The sequence below is a fragment of the Micromys minutus genome (assembly GCF_963924665.1).
Source record: "Micromys minutus genome assembly, chromosome: 11".
NCBI classification, from domain to species: domain Eukaryota; kingdom Metazoa; phylum Chordata; class Mammalia; order Rodentia; family Muridae; genus Micromys; species Micromys minutus.
Window position 1 is genome coordinate 18,579,168 of NC_137980.1, and position 22,565 is coordinate 18,601,732.

A 22,565-nucleotide genomic window follows, 5' to 3' on the forward strand; every position below is an offset into this window, starting at 1 on the left:
GGCACCTGCTGGCTTTATTCTCAGTAAGAATGCTGTTCATTAACTGGCTGGTGAATTGTGCTCCATGTGGAGAGAACTTAACAAGACGTTGCCAATGGCATTGGAGCTGCCTGCCGTTCTAATACTGGTGAACGTACTTTGCTCTAAATGCACCACAGCAGGGCCCTGGTTGTATCTTACTTCTCCAGTGATAAAATAACCTGTCAGGGCAGCTTACACAGGGCTGAGGAAGCCCTTCTTTAACCTTCAGCACAACGTAGACTGTGGACTAGATGTATTACCAGGCAGTGAGCTCTGCAGTCCACCTAGTGATGAACTTCCTCAGGCTACACTACCTAAACCTCCGCAAACAGCAGCACCCCTTGGGAACAGGAGTCCAGAAGCCTGGGCCCATGAGGGACAGATCTCATTTAAACAGTTTTCCTTTTTGAGTGTTTTGCCTATATGTATGCCTGGTGTCAGAAGTAGGTGTTACTGCCCCCTGGAACTGGAATTATGGTGTGGTTATGAAGATCCAGGAACTGAATCTCTCATTTAAACCATTATAGTGGTGAAGGTTCCATGCAGGCCTCTGAGCACTGAGGTATTGCAAAGCTTTTCCTTTTATTTTTAAGCTGCTCACATAAAAGATTTCAGTATTCAGTGTTTGATTCGGGTATATAAAGATTCAATCAATAAAAAGATGGTTTATTTAAAAAACAGCCTAACAAATCTTAATTTACACATTATAATCAGAATCAGCATGATTATAGCTGGAACTCTGAGGACTCCTGTCACTTTCCCATCTTATTCTCATAGGTACAGTATCCAGTGAAGAGAGGTTGGGCAGCTATTCCGCGGCTGTAGACACACAACGGAGAGATGTTTTAGATGGCGGCCCCCCAGCTCATGGCACCTTAGCAAATCCCCCACCTTTGCAATGATTTAATATTCTAATTTAAGCTACTAACTCTTAAGATGGCAGTTATACTAAATTTATCTCACAGAGGTTATTCTCACTCCCGCAACAATGGATACAGCTTCTACCAATTAAATCACTAGTTCCTAGGTGACATTTTTATTTATTGCAAAACAAAAAGCTGAAGAAACTAAGTACACTGAACGCTGGACTTGGGTAAAAGCCCCGGGTCAGGAAGGAAGGTCTCACCTGAGCATCCTGCAGCGGTGCACTGCCAGGCGGCTGTAGGCATTATCTAGGTCAGTGATAGTTTTCGGGCTCCAGAGTCTCTCACCAACGGCACTTGCCCGGGGCCTGAAATTTAAAATACGTGGCTTCCACAGCAGTTTAGATGTCTTTTTTAGTTAAGTCACTTACATAAGGAGGTTTTTTTTTTTTTAAGATTTATTTGTTTACTATAATAAGTACACTGTAGCTGTGTTCAGAAACACCAGAAGCGGGCATCAGATCTCATTACAGATGGTTGTGAGCCACCATGTGGTTGCTGGGATTTGAACTCAGGATCTCTGGAAGAGCAGTCAATGCTCTTAACCACTGAGTCATCTCTCCAGCCCCATAAGGAGATTCTTAAGAGCTCTCCTGCTTACATCAAGGCATCCTTCACGCCAGTGGGCACCCCTTCAGTTCCTTACCATAATCTCGGAATGAGGTTAGTTGCATCCACATATTCTCCCCATAGGCAAGCTTCTCCACCAATAACAAGTTGTTTCTGCTTCTCCGAACCTGCATTCCAGTGGTTAAGGGAGAGAGGTTAAGCTACAGCACTGGTTTCCTTCCTAGAGTCATCCTGCATTATGCTCCACTCCATACCTCCTGTAGGCAGCAGAGCCTTCGTTCCCACCTGGCTCAGTGCTATTCAACATAACAGAGGACTTCGGTGAGCTTGGGGTAGAGAGATACTACATTCAACCCTTCCCCTCATTTCCTGTTAGTGGTGTGCCAGAAAACACAAGTTGGAATATTAGCTCCATTTTAATGGGCTTACCACTGTACTTATCTTTGGTTTATATTCCTTGGTATTTAATAAAAAAACAAAAGAGTGTCTAAGAATTAATTTTTATAATTATGTTTTGATCCTCAATGATCTTTTAGAGAAAGTCTTAGTTCCTAGTGGATCAGTACTTTTGAAACTTTTAATCATATTTTCTAAAGACTGATCTACGAAAACTATATAAAATAGGATTGCTAATAAAGGGACTGAAAACCTTGCTTTGGTGCTACACGCAACATAGGTGTCTCTCGAAGCTAAGGCACTCAGACATCTCAGAGACAAAAAGCAGCTCCATGACAATGAAGGCAGAATCTGAGGGTCTGCTTACATGTTTCATTTAGACTAACATTATTCCTTTCAGAGCTTAAAATGACACCAAAGTTTTATTTTAAATGAAATCCATGATCAGATATACAGCGATGGTGGAGCAGTGTCCAGATTAGATTTAGGAGAGGATGGGGTAATGGAGGAAACCCGCAGTCATGTTTGCTTTGCTTACCTACAAAATCCAAGGGCTCAGCTTTGTAGTACTTTCTCCAGTCTTGCCCGTAGCTAATCAGGTCTAAGTACCAAGGAGCGGAAAGAATGACAGGGAAGCCGGCTGTTGTGACTCGTTCCAGCTCGTTTAAATAATGTTCACTCTTCCACACTTCAACTACTGTGCCCGGCTGAAGCTATTAAAGGTATAGATTGCAATCACAGTATTAGGTCCAGTAAGTACAATTTTACAGCTTTATGGGATCAGGATTGGTAAACATAAATTTCCAAGATCTTAGAAAGATCATACATTCATTTTCCTTTTTGCTAATGGTCAGTGCAATGTGCTATTTAAATTAATCTTTAAAGTTGGATATTCACCTTTGTCTGGCTAATATCTCAGAGATGGGTAAGATTTGCACCTTTAACCTGTTTCTACCACACCGATGGTCTACTTGGAGTCATGAGACTGTCATCAGCCCCTGGAACAGTAACACTGGCAGCTGGGCTTGTAAGAAATAATTCTGTCAGAAAAAAAAATGCTTCTTACAAGTGTATATTTATTGGGTATATAGCATTCTGCCTGCATGTATGCCTCCACACCAGAAGAGGGCCTCAGATCCCATTACAGATGGTTGTGAGCCACCTTGTAGGTGCTGGGAATTGAACTCAAGATCTCTGGAAGAGCAGCCAGTGCTTTTAACCTGTGAGCCATCTCTCCAGCCCTGATTTTACATATTTTAAAACCACTTTAACACTGTTTTTTAAAAGCTCACCTGTTGTGTTTTCCTCTTAAAAACAAAAAGGAACTTAATTCAAATTACTTCAGCTTGTGAGACAGTGGAGTTGGGGAAAGAAGGGAGAAGGAAACAGCTAGTTGTCTATAGCACTGATGTGGTTTTGTGTCTGCATATAATGTGTACGTATGTGTGCATGGGTAGGGTGGCCATCCTGCTCTGATCTGCTGATTCCCTTGACAAAGGTTCTCACTGAACCTGGAGCTATGCTGGAGGCTAGCAAGTCCCAGCAGCCTTGCCCCAGCGCCTGGCAGTGTTTGACTTACTAAGACATATCGGCTCTTTTAAAAGTTTGTTCTTGACAGTGTGTGTATGGTGCGCACTGATGAGCTCCTGCCTGAGTCTCCCTCAGCCCTTTTGACTGATGGCTGATCAATTTTAGTCCTGTCTGACCACTGCACTGCACTGTCTGTTGGAGGCTGGGAGGAATGAAGTAATGACTCCTCTCCTCGAATCTGTCTGTAGCAAAGAGTGAACAATGGACCCTTCAGCCCTTCCTCCATCCATCTGTCCATCTGTCCCGACTGCCGATGGAACATTCAGCTCTGACAGCAAGTGCCAGGGCCCATAGTCAGGTCTGCAGGCTGGCACAGCGAACAGCCCTACCACAGAGTCGGCACGGTTCTTACCTCCACCTTATCATCAAAAACATCTTGCCAAACAATGGAGTTCTTCTTTAAGGATGCAATAATATCCAAAATCCTAACATTGAAAAAATGGACACAAAGTTAACACCCTTAAAAGCATGTGTTTTCTACCAAGAACATGCAGTGCTGCGAGGTACCATATCTGAGTCTTTATGGGTTATAGTGGAACCAGCTAAAGCTGTGTAGCCCAGGTAGCGTAGAAAGGGAGAAAAAGAGTAAGGGGACATGGGAAATAGAAAACAACCTTCAACCTCAAGACAGCTTGAGATTATGTCTTGCTGATCAGACTGAAACTGCACACACAAAGTAAAGTCGCTTAAAACACCACAGGCAAGAGTTTTCAGATTAGTGCCCCATGCTCAGGATACATGTCTTACCCTCTTGCATCGAAAACTTATTTTTAAATTTGGATCCATATTTGTTTTCCTCATGTAAGCGTCCCTTATATCCTATAGTTCACCTCTTTAAACAGTGTAGCAGAGTTCTCCAGTCACTTCCATGGCCACAACTGAGACACTCGCTCTTCGTGGATGTAGCTGCCCTTCCTTCTGATCAAGCTCAGACTGTCCCTCAGAGAACACCTCAGGGTGGACAAGCTCAACACTGAGCTTCCTTCTCTGTGTTCGTGACACATCTTTATAGAGCAGGGGCTCTCAACCCTCCTAATGCTGCAACCCTTTAATATAGCTCCTCATGTTGTGGTGACCCCCAACCATGAAATTATTGTTGTCACTTCATAACTAATTTTGCTGCTGTTTTGTAGCCATAATGTAAGTAGCTGGTATTTCTAGTGGTCTTAAAGGGGTCACAACAGGTTGAGAACCAACGGCATAGCTGGGTAGCTACTCTGATGCTTTGGAACCTAGCATAGTGGAAGTAAGCACTGTCTCTGCAACAGGAAGAGGTCTCAGACCCACGCAAACCTGTCCCAACAGAACTCTAGCAGTCTCCTAGGTTTCCAAAGGTTTCTTGGAAGAAAGGAAACTGTCATGTCACATCAATGCATTCAGCAACTAGCTGGCACAGATTTGCCGTTAGGCAGCAACAAACGCTTGAAAGGGAAAGAAATAATATCGTACAAAAGTGTAACAGGAACAGTGTGAACTCTGAGCAACCTAAATGGATAGTGCAGATTAGAGCCTGGAAAAACCACAGCCTGCAGCCAGCTTTTCTACGGCTAAGCTACGAATGGGGTTTTTTATCTGCAAAACTTTTTATCTTTCTTCTTAAAAAAAGATTTGCAACTCCACGTGGTCCATGACACCTACAGGTGGTCTGGTCCCTATGGGGAAAATGTGCTGACTCCCAGCAGAACAGACTGTCCAGCAAACTTTTGTGAAGTGTTCTGTATTTTCTAACAAGGCAGCCACCACTTCAGTACCAATCCCCTGGCTCTGGAATGCTGGAAATGTAGCTGGTGCAGCTGCCCACAGGCATGTGCAGCCATGGCTACTCTCCCGCACTGTGGAGGAGCCAAGGAGGTGCTCCAGGTCACCTAGGACAAAGGGAATGAGTTCTAGCACCTGGATAGTGTGGAAGACAACGGGCAGCCAGGGCTCGGAGCAGGTGGATTCTTTCTCTATTTCAATAGTTACTGCAAAATGCCCAAAAAGAGAACAGTACAAAAAGTGCCTCTGTTAGTGGGTGGTCATGGCTCCACTTTTGTAAGGGGTGGAAAAGATGAGAAAGTTAAGCAGAGACATAAGTAACAGCTTAGACTTGTAAAAAAAAAAAAAAAAAAAAAAAAACAATGATAATTAGACTTTCAGATGACTTACTTTTTAATATAAAAGGATTCTAGTTTTCTAAAATCGTCGCCAAAGCCCTTTTTCTTCATGAAATTTTGGATGTTTGGATTTGATGCCCTTAAATAAAAGAGTGACTGAAATGTTATAAACATTTTGGTGTGCCCAGTTGATTATTGGAAGCAGCATGCATCTCTAACATCAGTCATACAAACTGTAAGGTATCCAAAGGGAGTCTTAATCTTCTAAAGCAAACTATTTTTTTCCAGAAATGATTTCCCATTAGAAAAACACAACAGCAAAGGCTCTCCGTCTGTGCCCACCCACCGTCCCAGGCCCTTTACAGAGCTAAGAACTCTCACTTGAAAATCTGCCCTTGCTTAGTTGTACCCTTCCTTCAAAACTCATCCCTAGTCTTTTAGGTTTTTTGAGACAATAGCACCATAGTCCAGGTTGACCTTGAACTCACAATTCTCCACATCCATCCTCCTGAGCACAGGAATTAGATATGTACCACCAAGACTGGTTATGGATTCTTTTATTCATTTTTCTTGGGTCAGTGACTTTATAGCTCAGGCTTGCCCTTGGCCTTGGTTATAGGCATGAGCCAACATGTCCAGCTTCTACTTGATTCTTCTTAAGTCTTAACCTTGTTACACCCTCTCAAATGCACACTTTTTAATAATTAAATCCTTACAAGAATTTTTACCCCAAATTATCCCTTTTTAATGTGGATCCTATATATTGATACTTTAGGAACAAAAACTAAGAAAAGTTAAAGGTTTAGGGTTACCATACCAACATTCAAATTCCACTTCATCTCCTCCCAAGTGGATAAACTGGTCTGGAAACACACTGCTGATTTCTTTGAAAAATGTATCAAAGAATGTGTATGTTGTGTTCAGACTTGGGTCTACAGGTCCAACCTTTTGAGATTTAATTTTTTGACTGTAACATGGAGTTAGAAGGTTTTTCTGACCTAGAAGAAAATGGTAAGGTTTATTTTTAGGAAGATATCAATCACAGAAACCTGAATTTGTACATCGTTGGGCGATAAATAGTCCTCCCCGTGCAATGGTGTTGAGTCCCAGTAAACCCCATACGCGAGGTGAAAATATCAGTGGTCAAAAGTGCATTTGACACATTAACCCAACAAGTGTAGCTCAGCTACACAACATACCGTGACATCTGTGTTTGTGTGTCTGCTAGGTCCTGGGGCTCCTAAGGACTGTGTCTACTCAAACATAATATTAACCTGAGAAAGACCAATGCGCAAAGCATGGTTTCTATTGAGTATGTCCTACTCTGACTGCATTATAACAGGTAGCATGCTAACCTTGAGCATCCAGACATTACAGTACTGACACCATAGAAATGTTAGAGACAGAAAACAACCACATTTACCAATATTCACTTAGTTTCTCCCCAGGAAGACAAGAGCTGCTTTCTCGGGTCCCCTTGCTGCTTTTAGCAGACTTAGAGGGCTTATCCACTTCACAGACTATCAGTGACTCTCAAACTTTTTCTTCAGCTCCAGTGCATAGTTCAAATTCTGTGCTCAATACAAATAGAAACCACAGCTGCCTTTCAATATGATCTAACAACAACAAAACCAAACTCTCATTCTCTAGTTTCTGACATGTCCCTGGATGTGTTTCCAGAATGTCTCTGGTTATGCTCATTTCTTTGCCTTTCCTTTAAAAAAAAAAAAAGATTTATTATATATGAGTACACTGTAACTGTCTTCAGACACACCAGAAGAGGACATCAGATCTCATTACAGATGGTTGTGAGCCACCATGTGGTTGCTGGGATTTGAACTCAGGTCCTCTAGGAAGAACAGTCGGTGCTTTTAACCGCTGAGCCATCTCTCCAGCCCTGCTCATTTGCTTTTCAAGCCTATTTTGCCCTGCCAGGGTAGGACCCCCGGTGTCTTTCCAATCTGTTACTCTCACAAAGGCTTTCCCTAAGTGGGACCCAAATCATGTTACTTCTCCACTCAGAGCTTTGCACTGGTTTCCAGGGCTGCTGAAGCCCGCTACTGTCACCAGGAGCCGCAGCGATGCCTTTCCAACTCAGTACCCATTGTTTCCCATGTCTACCATGATATTACTATGTACTTGGCCATTATAAATACTTTCTGTTGTTTACTTGATGCTCAGAAACGTTAGCCCTACCTGACAGATGGGGAAACTGCAGGTTCACTCTCTGCATGACAAAAGCAGGGTTCACACACACACACAGCCTGGCACCAGAGCCCACATCCGTCATCCCCGCCTATGGCAGCTCCTGGTTTGTTCCACACGGTTCCCACTCATACTTTCTCCGCATGCCTTTCCTCATGCTGTTCCCTCTGCCAGAACTATGAGCACATTCTGTGCTCTCCCCAAAGCGTGCCACTAAAATGGAATTAAGTCATGTTCTGCTTATAATCCAGTGTTCTGATTCCCCCAACTTCGATACTTGAGGCAGGACGCAGTGACTGAAGGCACACAAAATACTCCATGACCTCTGTAGCATTCACTAGCAATCTACAAACAGCAGTGAACAAAGCCACCAACCTGTTAAGAGACAAAGGCCCCCTCCCCAACCCGTAAATCAGACTCCTTACCTTTCCCCCAAGACTGTGTATGACCAGGGGTATCAAACTCTGGGATGACTCGAATCCCTCGGACCCGGGCATATTCAAGCACCATATGGACATCGTTTGGTGTGTAGACATGAGACAAAGAATAGCTTCCCTGTAATAGTCAAGAGTACAAGGTGGATTTGGTCCTGAAACTGTAAGCAACTCTGTTGCACTTTGCTGGCCAGCTTTTCTGTTATCACCAAGTATCAAACAGATCCACCCAACACAGGATGATTCATGATTTCAGAATAAGAATCAATAGAAATGGGGTGAACTTCTTCCCACTGAACTCAGGAGTCACTGATGGGACTCTCAGTGCCTCCTGCTCCAAGAACGTCCACAGTTACTTTCAACTTTGAGGAAACAGCAAAACCAGCGAAATGTTTGCCTCCAAAGCAAAACCTTGGAAAGCACCGCCCTTACCAAGTTTAGAGGCAAAACTCACCCATTATAATAGAACACAGATTTTTTTTCTCTTTCAATTTCTTTAATTACAATCACCTAAATCCCCCCGGCCCCCAAAAAGTAACTTAATTGTGTTTAAATATTAACTCAGTCTCCATACTGGTTTAAGTAACAATAAAGATCCACTGAAAGATAAGGTTTGGCACATGCCTCACAGTACAGGCTCTGGTTTTAGAAATCATCTTGACCTTTAAACCCCAAGTCAAAAATCTAAGGGAGCATGTTAACTGATACTGTGGAATGTAGCCAGCAAAACCAAGACAGCACAGAGAGACAGGGACACCACATTCCACTGGTTTCCATTGGTTCTTCAAAAAGAATAATTTGCGAGAAGAGAGAAGTAGCAGGGCATATTAGCATCCATAATGCTTGGACCTTATGTGTTCCAATGCCAACGAGTAAAATGCCTTTTTTTTAAGGGAGGGAAAGACACTTTGTTAAGTATGAGCACAGATGGTCATTTAGGTAAAGCCAAGCTTTTACCCAAGTGAGAGAAGTCTGGGGTTGGATTCAAATTAACAGGTAGTGGGAAGGGTGGAGCTGTCACAGACTGATGGTTGGAGCTGGGTACTGGACAATGGAACTGTGTCTGAACGTGCAGAAGAAAGTAGGAAAGCATCAGTGACTGACCCGCTGCCAAGCACTTCAGCCTACAGTAAACACATCATCATAGGTGGAACTGTTAGTCCAGAAGGCAGGAGTCCTGACTAGACATGTAGCGTCTCAGAGTGTTAGCTGGTATCCTCTATTACAGGAAGACCCAAAGCTGAGCCCCAGGCTCCACTGCTCTCCAAGAGTCCATTTGAACACAGCAGATACTACCAGCACTAGGGAGGAAGCAAAGGGTCCACTTTCAAGGTCATCCTCGGCTACATGGCAAGTTCAAGGTCAGCCTGAGGAAGAGGGAGAGACACTGGCTCTCGTTTTGTTAATTAAGAGGTCTTTGTGTAGTCCCGGCTGTCTGGAACCCACTATGTAGACCAGGCCTGCCTCGAACTTCTTGTCTCTGTCTCCCTAAATGCATGCACCACCACACTGGGACTGAGACCCTGTTTTAACAACAACAACAAATCTCCAAAATATCCTACTTTTTGTGTGTTTTTAGAAAAAGGAAGGTCATTTACATGTTTCCAAACTTATTTAAAATAAATATCCTGTTATGCAACTGAATGTCTTAACTGTGTTATTCCTGAACTGCCCAGGTCTTCTACATTAAGCTCTTAATACATGCTGCTCCCAGAGATTATGTTAGTAATAACATTTATAGTCACAATCTCATTAGTACTAATAACAGTTACAAAGATCTATGGAAATGAAACGCTAAGCAACAAGCTAAAAACACTTTAAACCACAAACACCTGTAACACTTTGGCTCCAGTTATGAGAAACCCACGGACACCACGCTCTTCCAGTGAGGCTGTGTTGAAGATTTTTGTGCACAGAAGATGACATGAATTACTCACCTTATTGCTTAGCTCAGGAAAAGTGGTACTCTGATAAGGGAAAGACTGGTCGTCCACTATGTGCCAGTGAAGAACATTAAACTTATTAAAAGCCATGGCATCCTGCAAGCAGACATGGGGAAAATGACATGCCACCGAAGAACACAATATATATGACATCTGTCTATACTGGGATGGCTTCTAATAGGTGCTTCATTTTTTGTAGTTTCTTTTAGCAAAGAAAGAAGAGAAAGTATAAATGCTTCATCACATGTAGTCAACATGATACTTCTCTATTAGAGCCTTCCTCCGAAGCATACATTGTCTACAGGAAGCTGTGATGTTGCTGTACAGGAGAGTGAGCTTACAAATTTAATCATTACTTCTGGGAGCCAAGAGTAGGGCTGAAGAGGCTGAGATGGTCTTAGGAAGCAGGGGAAGAACAAGGCATTTTTGTAAATATTAAGCTTACAGTTCCCATGCATATGAAAGGTGATGACCCTGGGAGGTGAGCTTCATTATAGGCTCAATATAGGCCAAGCAAAAGCCTGGAGAAAACCTAGGCATCTTGATGTATTGAATGTAATGTATACCAGAAAGGAATAAACTACAGTACTTATCTAAAACGGATTCTAAGACAATAAAATATGGTCTAAATTTGTGCTAGCAGATGATACAATGTAAGGCATATCTCTTCTTTGTCCTGGGGCTGTAGGGACTTGGCTGAGGTATTTGGGAGACAGGGCTTTTGTTTTCTTTAAGATTTATTTATTTTATGTATATGAGTACACTGTAGCTGTTCTCAGACACACCAGAAGAGGGCATCTGATCCCATTACAAATCCCATGTGGTTGCTAGGAACTTCTGGAACTCAGGACTTCTTGAAGAACAGTCAGTGCTCTTAACCTCTGAGCCACCTCTCCAGCCCCAGTGACAGGGTTTTTATTGTCAGAGAACTCACAAGGAAGTTACAAATAGGTAGGAGTAATGTATGTGCTAACTGACTAATATTAATTACCAGAAACTCATAATTTTGAATACAGACCATGGGGTTGTAAACTTAACATAAAGCTCCAGATGAGAAGTATCTCAGCTTTCAGGGTTTCTTTGGTAACCACCCCACTCTGAAAGCCCTAAAGCAGTAGGTAACAAATACATGTGGGTACAATTGTGAAACCGACTTGTCAACACAGTTGGCTGTGATGTTGTCATAAGAGTTGCTGGGGTTTTGGTTCCTAAATCCCTCCCAATGCAGGTTGTAGAAATTAGGGCTTCTCACTCCTGAGGCTGGTCATAGAAACCAACCTTGCCTTGGGCTTCTGTCTTAGAGCTGGCCTTAATGAAATTCTCTGGCCTATGTCATCTGATAGTAGGTCCTAAGACCTTACTTATTCCAGAGGGGAACTGTCTTGTACCCAAGGGAGGGATGCCACGCGGGATGCTGAAGCTGCAGGACTTCTGGGCTTTGCTCAGACTGTCTAGTCACATTTCCTGTTATGCCCTGTCTATGCAGTGAAGACCCACATACCCCAAAGGACGGGCTGCAGGGATTCTACATCTCTAGACACAGGAAGTTTCTGGAGAGGGGCATGCCCAGTCTCCAAACTCCAAGCATAAGGACTTCTTCACCTGTGGTCCTTACAGTGTCCTTTGTAATAAACTGATAGGTGTGTCTCTCTAAGTTCTAGCAGCCATTTAAGGAAATTAATTGAACTTGACTGTGGGTTATGGGAACCCTGATTTGTAGAGATATATTACAAGCATAAGTAAACCTCTTGGGGTAGCTTTGAGGAACAAGCCTTCAGCTTCTGGGATTGAATACTATCTCCAGGTAGACACCATTAACTGGTTTGAGGATACCCGGTTGTTGTGGGGTGGGAGTGGGGTCTTTTATGTCTTTTAAAGCCACAGATAAACATCTTCCAGATTAACTGAAGTGAGAACAGAAGGGTCAGCACAGTCTCCTGACCCACAGCAGCAAGTGGGTCTGACTCTTGGGTTGTACTAAACTAACACATGATACAGACAGAAAGACACAGGGAAAGATGTATACACATACGTTTATATAAATGCACTGAACACACACATGGGTACGTTTCCTAGCTGTCTGTAAGGTCAGGTCAGGACACAACTTTTTTGGCATTACCCCCTGCTCCCCACAGCCCAAGTCCGGGTTTTGAAATATTAACCAATGAAAAGGTTCCTTCTTAAAAAAAAGCCTGGATCTACACTGAGACAGCAATGGTTCCAAAAGTACAGAGATTGAGGAGGGCATCGTAATAGAATAAATGAACGGGTTCATGGGGGCCATAGTAGGACCAATTTGACCATTATATACGGGTGTTAACAGGTTACAATCCATCAAGCAAAATGACAATCTAGACTGATAAAACAAGGAATATGCAAGTAGGAAAGGGATGCTCTGCCTTCCTATGGAAGATAATTTACCACCACCAAATACTGGAGGTCATGAATTTAGGGAAACCACCGCCTGGTGATGGGTCAGAGCAACGGCCCTCTGAGTAGGCAAGGATCCTCGGTGGGTGAGCACTGAGTAGGAGACTTTTACATAGTCCCCCCATTTCTCCCATAGGGTACTTAATACGCACAAAACACCCTAAAATGAACTTGACAGTGAAGAACTGGGGCAGACGACATCTCACCGACTCAGGTATGCATTGCCCACAGTGAGACAGCAGCCAACAGATGCTCTCCCCACTTCTGCTTTATTCTGGCCGGGGAAGTAGGATCCCATGTGAGAAACAGATGAGCTAAGACATGCTCTAAAAGTAACTGGACTTTAAAAATATCACGGTCCTTCAAAAAGAGGAAAGATAACAGCCCAGGCTGGAAGTCAATGAAGAAATGGAACGAGGAAGTTCATTCAACACAGGTCCTAGATGGACCCTACCCCACAGGCGTGGGGTCTGCACTGCGGGTAGACAGACGGCACATGAGATTAGCTTCCTGCTCCTCTTAATAGGAGATGCAAACTAATATTTGGGTAACTTACTGCAGGGGCCCATCAGGCAAATACAAGCTTGAAGTAAACTGAACAAATATTTCAAACTTTTAAATCGTAAGCTTCAAATTCATAGGCCCATAAATTTCACATTCATATATTTGTTATTTATATTCACATATCCATAAGTTTTATTCGTATATTCTCATTACAGAATATATGAAAGTTCTTTGTAGTCTTCTAAAACGCTTAAGCAGCTCACAGAGCCGGTTGGTAAGTGGTAGTGGGGACAAAGAAATGAAAAGGCCCCAGGAAAAAGGTAGTTCTAACCAGCCATCCCATCCCTCCATCCCAAGGTTCCATAGAGTCTTTGGAACATTTTCCAAAGGGAAAAAAACTCCTTGTCCTCTTTCTATGTCACCCTAAAAGCCAATAGCCAGTGACTGTAGCCATGTATTCCAGGTTATTTCTAGAGCTGTTATCCGAGCAATGGGAACAGGCACATAGGCCGACGGGAGGATTAAAACTGCCTTTCTCAGTAACCATAGTGGTACTCCCATGGCTGAGGGGGCTTGAGAGCAGCCAAGGCTATACAGCAAGATTCTGGCTTCAAACAAACACAAAGAACAAACAAACAAATTCTCTTAGCAGTCTTGGCCAAATTCACGTTGTCTGATCCAATGGCACCACCAGGAAGATCCTCTCGGGGATGTGTCCATTTCACACAGGGACACTGTGTTATCACAGAGGTTGTCAAGAAGCCCAGGGCTTAGATTCAGTCAAGAAGAACAAGTCTTTCTGGTCTCCTAAGAAACACAGTAACCACTGGAGCAGAGGAGCAAGAGATTTGATAAAGCAATTACCTACCAGAGTTTTAAAAATTGTCTTCAAGGGTAGGTAGTGTCTGGATGAATCAATTAAAATCCCTCTATGAGGGAATCTTGGGGAATCAGCAATACTCGATTCATTGATGGTGAACTAGGGGACAAAAGAAAATTTTGGTGATTTTTTTTTAATGTTTTTCTCCTCAAGTTCAACCAAGACTACAACCATCTACAACCGCTGCATAAAAGTGTAGGATTCCTGAAGTGCATGAACTTAATAAGGTAACTATATTGGGGAGAGAAACCTTCAGAAGGACAGCTCAGTAGGCTTCCTTCTAACAGCAGTGCCTGTCCAACCAGCCTCAAGCAAGACAGTCAAAGGAATACTTACAGCCCCGTAAGAGTCTTGGTAAACTAACTGGCTAAACGTCTCTAAACCTGGGGGAAGTAAAAGGAAGTGTGTTATTAACAAGATTTTAAAAAATGGAAATAAAAGTAATGTCCAAACAGACTCATAACCACGGGAGGAATACTTTAAAAAAGCAAGTACTGCACCCATACTTTCTAAAATGTAGCACCTCTGTAATCTCTAATGTTCCCCTAACATAAGCAATCCCAGGGCTCCTGTTTCCACTGAATAAATGCACGTGACCTCATCGTCCTGGTCCCCTCTGCTTTGCTTATATGTTTAACACAAAAGCCACATGAAAATATTAACTCCCTAATAAGTGTAAAGCAGTCAAAGAGAAAATGGTTGTGCTAAAGCACTGGTCTTTTCAGAAAGTACCTAAATTTGCTGGTGGCAGCCCTGGCCTTTAATCCCAACATTTGGGAGGCAGAGGCAGGTGGTAGAGCTCCGAGTTTGAGGCCAGCCTGGTCTATAGAGTGAACTCCATCCAGGACGGCCAGGGCTACACAGAGAAACTATCTAGAAAAACCAAAAGGTAAAAAGATAACTCCGACACTGATCCCACGGATGCCAAAGGTTGTGTGACTCCAGGGCACAGACGGTGAGTCTCCCAGTCCTCCCAGTACTCCCAGTCCTCCCGGGCGAGGCGCCTTCACTCCATTTGTCACATTCAGACACAAGCATGTGGACCCAGGAACAGCCAATCCAAAGAGGTCCCAAGGCACAAATATGAGGAGCAACAGGACTTTAGAATGTGGTTCATTGAAACTATCTGTCTCTAAAGTGAGCAGATATCTCTTCATGCGGTGGTCTCTCAAACTCTCTTGGGAATTGCCCACGGAACTCGCCCAGCTGTGGATTCTGATGATTCAGGAGGTCTGGGGTGGGGAGTTTGCAGCACATTTCCATTTCTTTCTGCTCCTATAAACGTGGTGATGTTTCTAGATCCATAGGTATAGAAAATTGGAGAAGACGGATACTTGCTCCTGTTCGGTTGAGCCAAAGCTGAACTAACGGGCTACTGAGAGCTCTGGAATGCTACAATCTAGTCAGTATCGGAACATGACCCAAGAACAGAGTCGTGTGTGAGGAGATCTGTAAGAGCTTATGAGAAAACTCCAAGAAAACAAGACTGTGTTTTCTTGGAAATAAGAAAACAAGCATCTGTGACCCCAGTTCCTTCAAAAACAAAGAATTGCTCTTGGAATGTGCTTCTGTGGTAGATAGGAGTGAGGTTAGTTCATGACAACTGGCCGTTGTTATTAAATATGTCTTTACGGAAACATGTTTCTACTATGTGCAGTAGCCTGCCAGTCTACTCATGTGACTCCTCTTAACCCTCAGCGTATAAACTGTCTGACGTTTTGAATAAACACCTACCCGAAAATGTTTGAAAGGTCAAATGAGGAAGTAAGAAGTATAAGTCAATAAGAAAGCCTGGCAGTGGGGACATGGCCAGGAGGCAGAGGCAGGTGGTTTCTCTGAGTTTGAAGCCAGCCAGCTCTACACAATGAGTTCCAGGACAGCCAAGTCTACAGAGAGAAACCCTGTCTTAAAAACCGATTCCCAACCCGCCCTCCAAAAACAAACAAACAAACAAACAAAAAACCCTGAGTACTGAAGGCTTTGTGTTTCTGAGCTGTGTTCAGCTATGAGGAGATAAGAACCGGGCCTGGCTTGAACAGCCCACCTGCCTGCCCTATGGCACTGGAACTCACTCAAATGAGACACAGGTCCCTGGGGTTCAGCTTGGGGGAATCTTTTGTATGTGAGTACACTCTAGCTGTCTTCTGACACACCAGAAGACGGCATCGGATCCCATTACAGATGGTCGTGAGCCACCATGTGGTTGCTGGGAATTGAACTCGGGACCTCTGAAGAGAAAGCCAGTGCTCTTAACCACTGAGCCATCGCCCCAGCCCCCTTAGGGCATCTTTTGGCTGAAGAAAAAGTGCTTAAGCTATTTTGTCACAGTTTTGCTGTGTTTGATTTTACAAAGCGACACGTGACAACATTCCGCTAGAGAGGCAATGGAACCGCACAGAACTTACCTCTTAATGCTCCCCAAACTCTGTTGGCCTTCAGGAGAGCTACTGGTTCTTGTACAGTTAGTGAATCTGTGGGGTGAGGTTAGAAAGGTTTTGTTAATCCCAGAACGACGCACAATCTATTTTCTATACTTTTAATGTTGGTGTTTTCCGCTCCTTTTCTCTTTCGTCCAGCATGCCTCACGTAGATTCCTTCAACTCAACATGCCTCAGCCTGAACCCAGAGACCCTGCCTCACTTCACCCTGGGCATCCCTCATCCCTCCCCACCTCCTCAGGTCTGCACTGCCGGTCTTTACTTAAAACTTCCCACTTCCCCCAAGGCCAGCAAGATGACTCCACTCTTCTATTTTCATCCGACCTACTTCCCCTTCCCTCAGCGTCACCTGAAATCTGCTTTAAGACTTGCTTTCTAGCTCCCTTCACGGAAACGAACTTCACCTTACTCAAGAAATCCCGATCTATGAAGAATGGGACTCCAGCCAAATATGGTGGGGTAGGGGGGGATGGGCCTGTAATCCCAGCTTTTAGATGGTAGAGGCAGGGCTGGAGAGATGGCTCAATGATTAAGGGCACTGACTACTTCTTCCAGAGGTCCTGAGTTCAAATCCCAGCAACCACATGGTGGCTCACAACCATCTGTAATGAGTTCCGATGCCCTCTTCTGGTGTGTCTGAAGACAGCTACAGTGTACTCACATATAATAATAACAATGATGGTGATGATAATAATAATAATAGGAGGAAGAAGAAGGTAGAGCCATGAGGATCATAGGTTCAAAGCCACCCTGGGCTAAACAGGAGCCGTGTCTCAAACCAAAAACACCCACAGAGTATAGTGTTCTAGTTTGGCTGGGCTGGACCAACAAAGGTCTTATCCTTCAGTCTTTGAATCATAGTCTAAGTTTGACCCACAGTAAATTTGGTCTTAGTGCAGCCTGGTGCAGGACATCCACAAAGAGAGAAAGAAAGAAAGAAAGAGACAGAGAGACAGAGACGGGGTAGACACTGAGAGCTACAGGTGCCCAAGTGCAGACTTTGCCACAGCTAGAGCCCTGGAGGCTGTGGTTAATGACTTAGTACCACATCACCTGAACTCAGTGATCGCTTTCTTACTACCTTCAGGCTGCCAGAAGGCAGATGGCTGCAGGCAGGAAAGAGATGGGTGTCACTCATGTGACATGCTCAGCTGACAGTATTCTCCCAGAACAGCTTTTCCAGTCAGAAGACCACAGTGCTGAGTAAGCAAAATATCAGACTCGGAACCGTTTTGTTACTGTGAGCGCAATTGAAGCAGGCCTCCTTTTCCCACAATAGATGATGTCTGTCTGCTAATTAGGAAGGACCCTGACTAGACTCATCCCATATATAGTATAAAAAGTATACAGTGGCATATATAAGTACTACCCTGACCCAACTCATCCAATCACATATGGTAGTTGGAAGGCTTACCTGCTAAGTACGTGGACATGTAGCTATAGAATTTTAATTTTAAAACTAAATTCTTAGGCTTGGCAGGGATTCTGTGTGTTTTCGAGAAGTAGACAGGTGGCTTTGAACTTTACAACCATCCCCCTCTGTACGTGTTTGCCCTGTGGATACCATTGCTTTACAGTGTATCCATTTAAATACCAGTAAATTAAAGTACTACTTGGTCATTACTTGAGATGCCTGTCGGCTCTTTGTACCTCCCCAAATGAAACATCTATTAGTTCTTTTCCTGGGCATTGACGTTTGATCTTCTCTATGTGTGAGTAACAATATGTTTATGAGTAAATGGAACCTCTTCCTCTATCCTGTACAACTTCCTTCCTCGGCAGTCTGTCTGGCCGGTGGATCACCTTCCGTCTCTTCAGCCAATCCTCTACCAATAGATGGCAAGTTCATCTTGTTTAAGTCCTCTCTGCAAGTAAACATCTTCCGTATATGTGGCCACCTCTCTAAAGGAGAAATTGGTTCATTTCTAGTTCTCAGGGTACTCCTGTCTTTATTTTTAATACAGGGGGGTTGGGGTCTGGATTTTACACTTGGGATACTGACAAATTTACAAATTCTCTAAAATTTACCTCAAGAAGTGTCCTTTTCAGAGCACTGTTTGCAGAATATATATATATATATATATATATACATACATATATATATATATATATATTCACACACACACACACACACACACACACACACACACACTCACACACAGGGTGGGTTAATTCTCCTTCCTTCTTTCCATACTTACTACTGAACTTCCACATGTCCTACAATAACTGCATTTTATAATAAGTACTTACAGGACTCATCTGACGACAAACTAGGGAAGGAGTTGCACTGTGACTGGAGGTTAATGGAAACCAGGAGCTTCTGCAACCGTGGTTCATCTTGAAATTTAGCAGGGCCATGATGTCTCTTGTAGAAACTAAAGATATAGTTGTAATATCTGTGGGAGAAACCCATTTAAATAATGAACCAAACGCCATGTGTGTGCTAAAAGACCCAGAAGTCAGCTCCCACATCTTCTACCAGCTCAATCTAATCGCGCTCCTCCTCAAGACATTCTTGAAACTGTCAGAGGATCTTTCTAAAAGCCCTGATGCCCACACCTTCAGAACAAGCTTTCTCGATGAAATTCATACATGGGAATTTTGAAAGCTCTTTCATAGTCCATAGGCACTGCACGCACATGGTGGCGCACAGACATACTCGCATACCAAACATCCATACATGTAAAAATGAATATTGTTAAAGCTACTATGGCACATATTTTAAATATATTTTAACCATAATTAAAAACATTAGTTGGGCAGTAGTGGTGAATGCCTCTGATTTAGAGGCAAAGGTGGGTGGATCTCTGAGTTTGAGGCCAGCCTGGTCTACAGAGTGAATTCCAGGGCTACACAGAAACCCTGTCTCAAAAAAAAAAAAAAAAAAAAAAAAAACCAACCAAACAAACAAACAAACAAAAAAAGAAATAAAATAAATAATAAAAAGAAGAAAACTTAAGGAAAAAAAAAACTTTAAAAACTAGGGCCAGAGAGATGGCTCACCTGCTAAGAGCACTGGCTACTCTTCCCGAGGATCTGGGTTCAATTCCCAGCATCCTCATGGTGATTCACAACCAATTATGACCCACCTTAACAGGCATTGTACACAAATAGAACATAGACACAATCAGTTAAAACATACACATAGTATAATGTTATGTTGTTACTGTTTTCTGTTTTTCTAGACAGGGTTTCCCTGTGTAGCCCTGTCCTTGAACTCATCTGTACTTAAGCCTGGCTCTGGTCTAAGATCCTCCTGCCTCCCAAGTACTGCGATCAAAGGCATTTGCCACCACCGCCCAGCTATAAAATATTTTTAAAAACTAAAAGTTTAAGAGGAGCTGGGGGGGGGGGTGTAACTCAGATGGTAGAGCCTTGGCTACCATGTGCAAGGCCCTCCTAGACTGGGTGGGGGGTAAGTCTTGGGGAGAAACCACTAATTAGCTTTTAAGACCTGACGTCTGAGAGGTGCTAGCTAGCCTGCCAGGAACCGAAGAAATGAAGCTATTCTTTTAAAACAGGAGTTCCAGGAAGGGGTGGTGGTCCTCACCTTTAATCTCACCATTAAGGAGACAAAAGCTGTTGTAAGTTTGAGGTCATCCAAACTTAATCCAAAAAACAAAACTCAAAATAGTGTCTACTATTCGGTAGTTTTTCAGGCGGAGGAAACAGCCATACATTCAACAGCCAAACTATCCCAGCAGAAAGCCTTGTTTGTGATGAGGCCCAGGCTCGTACTGATAGAAAGGACTGAACTCGAACCGCCTGTATGAATGTTCACAACCTAGAGTTCCTAACGAGGGTTTTCTGAATTCTCGGGCATCTCCAGAGACTTCTAAGCCTACACGCTTGCCAGAGTTACTACAAGTTACCAAATGCATTCAAGGGTTGGCCATCTTTTACGACCAGCTTCCAAACAATGCCAGGTGCAATTACTAGCTGCTACCCACACAGGCCACAAATTAGTTGGACAAATCCTTCAGGTAACAATTACCAGCACTTATTTTGAGATGGCGAGCCTGTTTTCGAACTACCTCCTAGCTGACTCAAGCCTTTGTAACGTTGTATCCATTAACCAGTAACTCATTGCCTACTTAGAGCCAGGCAAATCCGGCTTTACAGTCAAGCAGTTTTCAGAAGTTCTTCAGTCCCATAGCTGAGAAACAAGCCTGGATATCCCCGGGCACTTTAGTTTTACATTTTCCACTCCACCTGGGCCACAAAGCGTTCCAACCCATTAGCGATTCAACTCTAAAGGCTTTTGAGAGCAGGCATCCTGTCTTTCTGCTTTTCTGTGGCAGTGAACTCAATGTTTAGGCTGCATGTCTCCCTCTGACACCACAGAGCCTAAAACGCCCACCCTTAACTTGGTTTGCTAGTCCCCCCTGGTCAGCTGTTTTGGGGTCCTGCAGGCAAAATCAAGTTATAGTCGTGTGCACCAGACAGAGAAGTCAAAGCAGGCTACAATTACAGTGGGGGGGGGGGAGGAAGACCCACCCACCCAGGTCTCACATTGAGAGGGCAGAGGGTGGCACATTCAAACATCCTCCCCAATACAACCTATCCCAAAACCAATGCGGTTAGTACCGCCAACTGTTCTTGGGAAGGTTGCCTGCCTGTGGTCCCCACTCTGTGCCCAGAGTGCACAGCTTGAGGCGACTGTAAAATGTTCAGTGCTAAATAAGGCAACTTTTTTTTTCTTTTTAGGGAACCTATCAGAGAGGAACAAGATAGAGCAACTACTGCCAAATGTTGAAAAACAAGAAGAAAAGCAGATGTTACCTTAAAGGCCATTTGGAAATACTAAGATTTGAATACCTAACATTAGGTATGGAACATAGCTTGGAAGGGGAGATTTCCCATAAAGCTTCAAATTAAGTTCTAACCCCACCACCACCAGCACCTCAGAGCTCAGAGGTTTAGAACTCTTACTACTCTTACAGAGGACCGGGGTTCGGTTCTCAGCACCCGCTTTAGGGGCTCACACCAAAATGACATCTGCAAGGTCTCAACACACACGAGATATACATAAATTCATGCAGGCTCATATACACTTAAAGAAAAAAATAGAAGATATTAAAGATATCTGAGTTGTTGCGACCTACGGAGACGAAAGCAACAGTCAACACTGGGGGAATATCTCAGGCCCTTAAAAGATCCGTATCTAAGGATGTACTTCACTCTGCAGGCTAGGACCTTGTTCCCTCCTTATCTCAACTGCCCTTCTGAGGCCAAAACCTACTCCAGCAGAGTCATGGGCTCCTCTGATATTCTGAACCCATGTTAAGTAGGGTCCCTGAGCACCTAGGGTGTGGAAGGAAGCCGCATGAGCAGGTCAAGTCTTAGGCTTCGGTCTGTATAGGCTAGACTTAAGTTAGACTAGCTAGTCACTCTGTCTTTCAGTCCTGTGAGACCCAAGTTGCCTGGTGATCCGTCTCTGTGCCCTAGGTTTCCCTCCCCGCTGGGTGGAGCTGCTCACCGCCTAAACGCCTCCTGCAGCAGCGAGCAGGAGGGGCCCGCGGTGGAATTGGGGCTGTGGTCGATTTGGAAGTTCTCCGCGGAGATATACAGCAGCCGCGGGAACATCTTCACCGAGCGCGGGAAGGGCCACAGCGCGGGTTGCAGCCCGGCCGGGGCCACCAGGGCCAGCGACACCATCGCCACCAGCGCCTGCAGCAGCAGCCCGGGGGCGCGACGCGGGGACTGCGGCATGACTGCTCGGCTAGTCTGTCCCGGCAGAGTCTCCGGATCAACCTTCTAGCCTGGGTCGCAGGGAAGAAAGCATCTGAGCCCGGGTCACTGAGTCAGATGACCGAGCTCCCGCCCGAGCTCCGCCTCCGAGCGGGGATTGGCCCGGAAATTGGGCTGGCTCCGTACGGAGGCGAGGACTCAGTGAGTGGCTCACGCCTGTCACGCCTGAGGAACCCCTTTTCGCAGCCCAGGGACAAGATGTGGAATCACAGTAGGACTAGTGGGAAGGCAACTTAGTAAATAAATAGGTGCTAGAAGATTGCTCAGTAATGACTGGAGAGATGGCTCAGCAGTTAAGGACTCTGTTCTTCCATAGGAGCTGGCATCAATTTCCAGCACCCACTTGGTGGCTCACAACTTCCAGTAACTCCAGTCCTAGGGAAT

At 44.1% G+C, this 22,565-nt stretch overlaps 1 protein-coding gene across 1 annotated transcript; it reads right to left on the minus strand.

The window, feature by feature from the left end:
• Positions 1 to 704: 704 nt before the first annotated feature.
• HEXB (hexosaminidase subunit beta) lies at positions 705 to 22,189 on the minus strand. Its single transcript, XM_080925139.1, has 14 exons — positions 21,910 to 22,189; positions 18,681 to 18,826; positions 16,398 to 16,463; positions 14,329 to 14,375; positions 13,981 to 14,091; positions 10,173 to 10,274; positions 8,227 to 8,356; positions 6,414 to 6,594; positions 5,649 to 5,735; positions 3,853 to 3,925; positions 2,449 to 2,623; positions 1,591 to 1,681; positions 1,148 to 1,252; positions 705 to 840 (listed from the first exon to the last, which is right to left on the minus strand). Exons 1-14 carry the CDS (start codon positions 22,140 to 22,142, stop codon positions 774 to 776), a joined length of 1,614 nt encoding a protein of 537 aa, XP_080781265.1. The 5' UTR covers positions 22,143 to 22,189; the 3' UTR covers positions 705 to 773.
• Between the last annotated feature and the right edge of the window lie 376 nt (positions 22,190 to 22,565).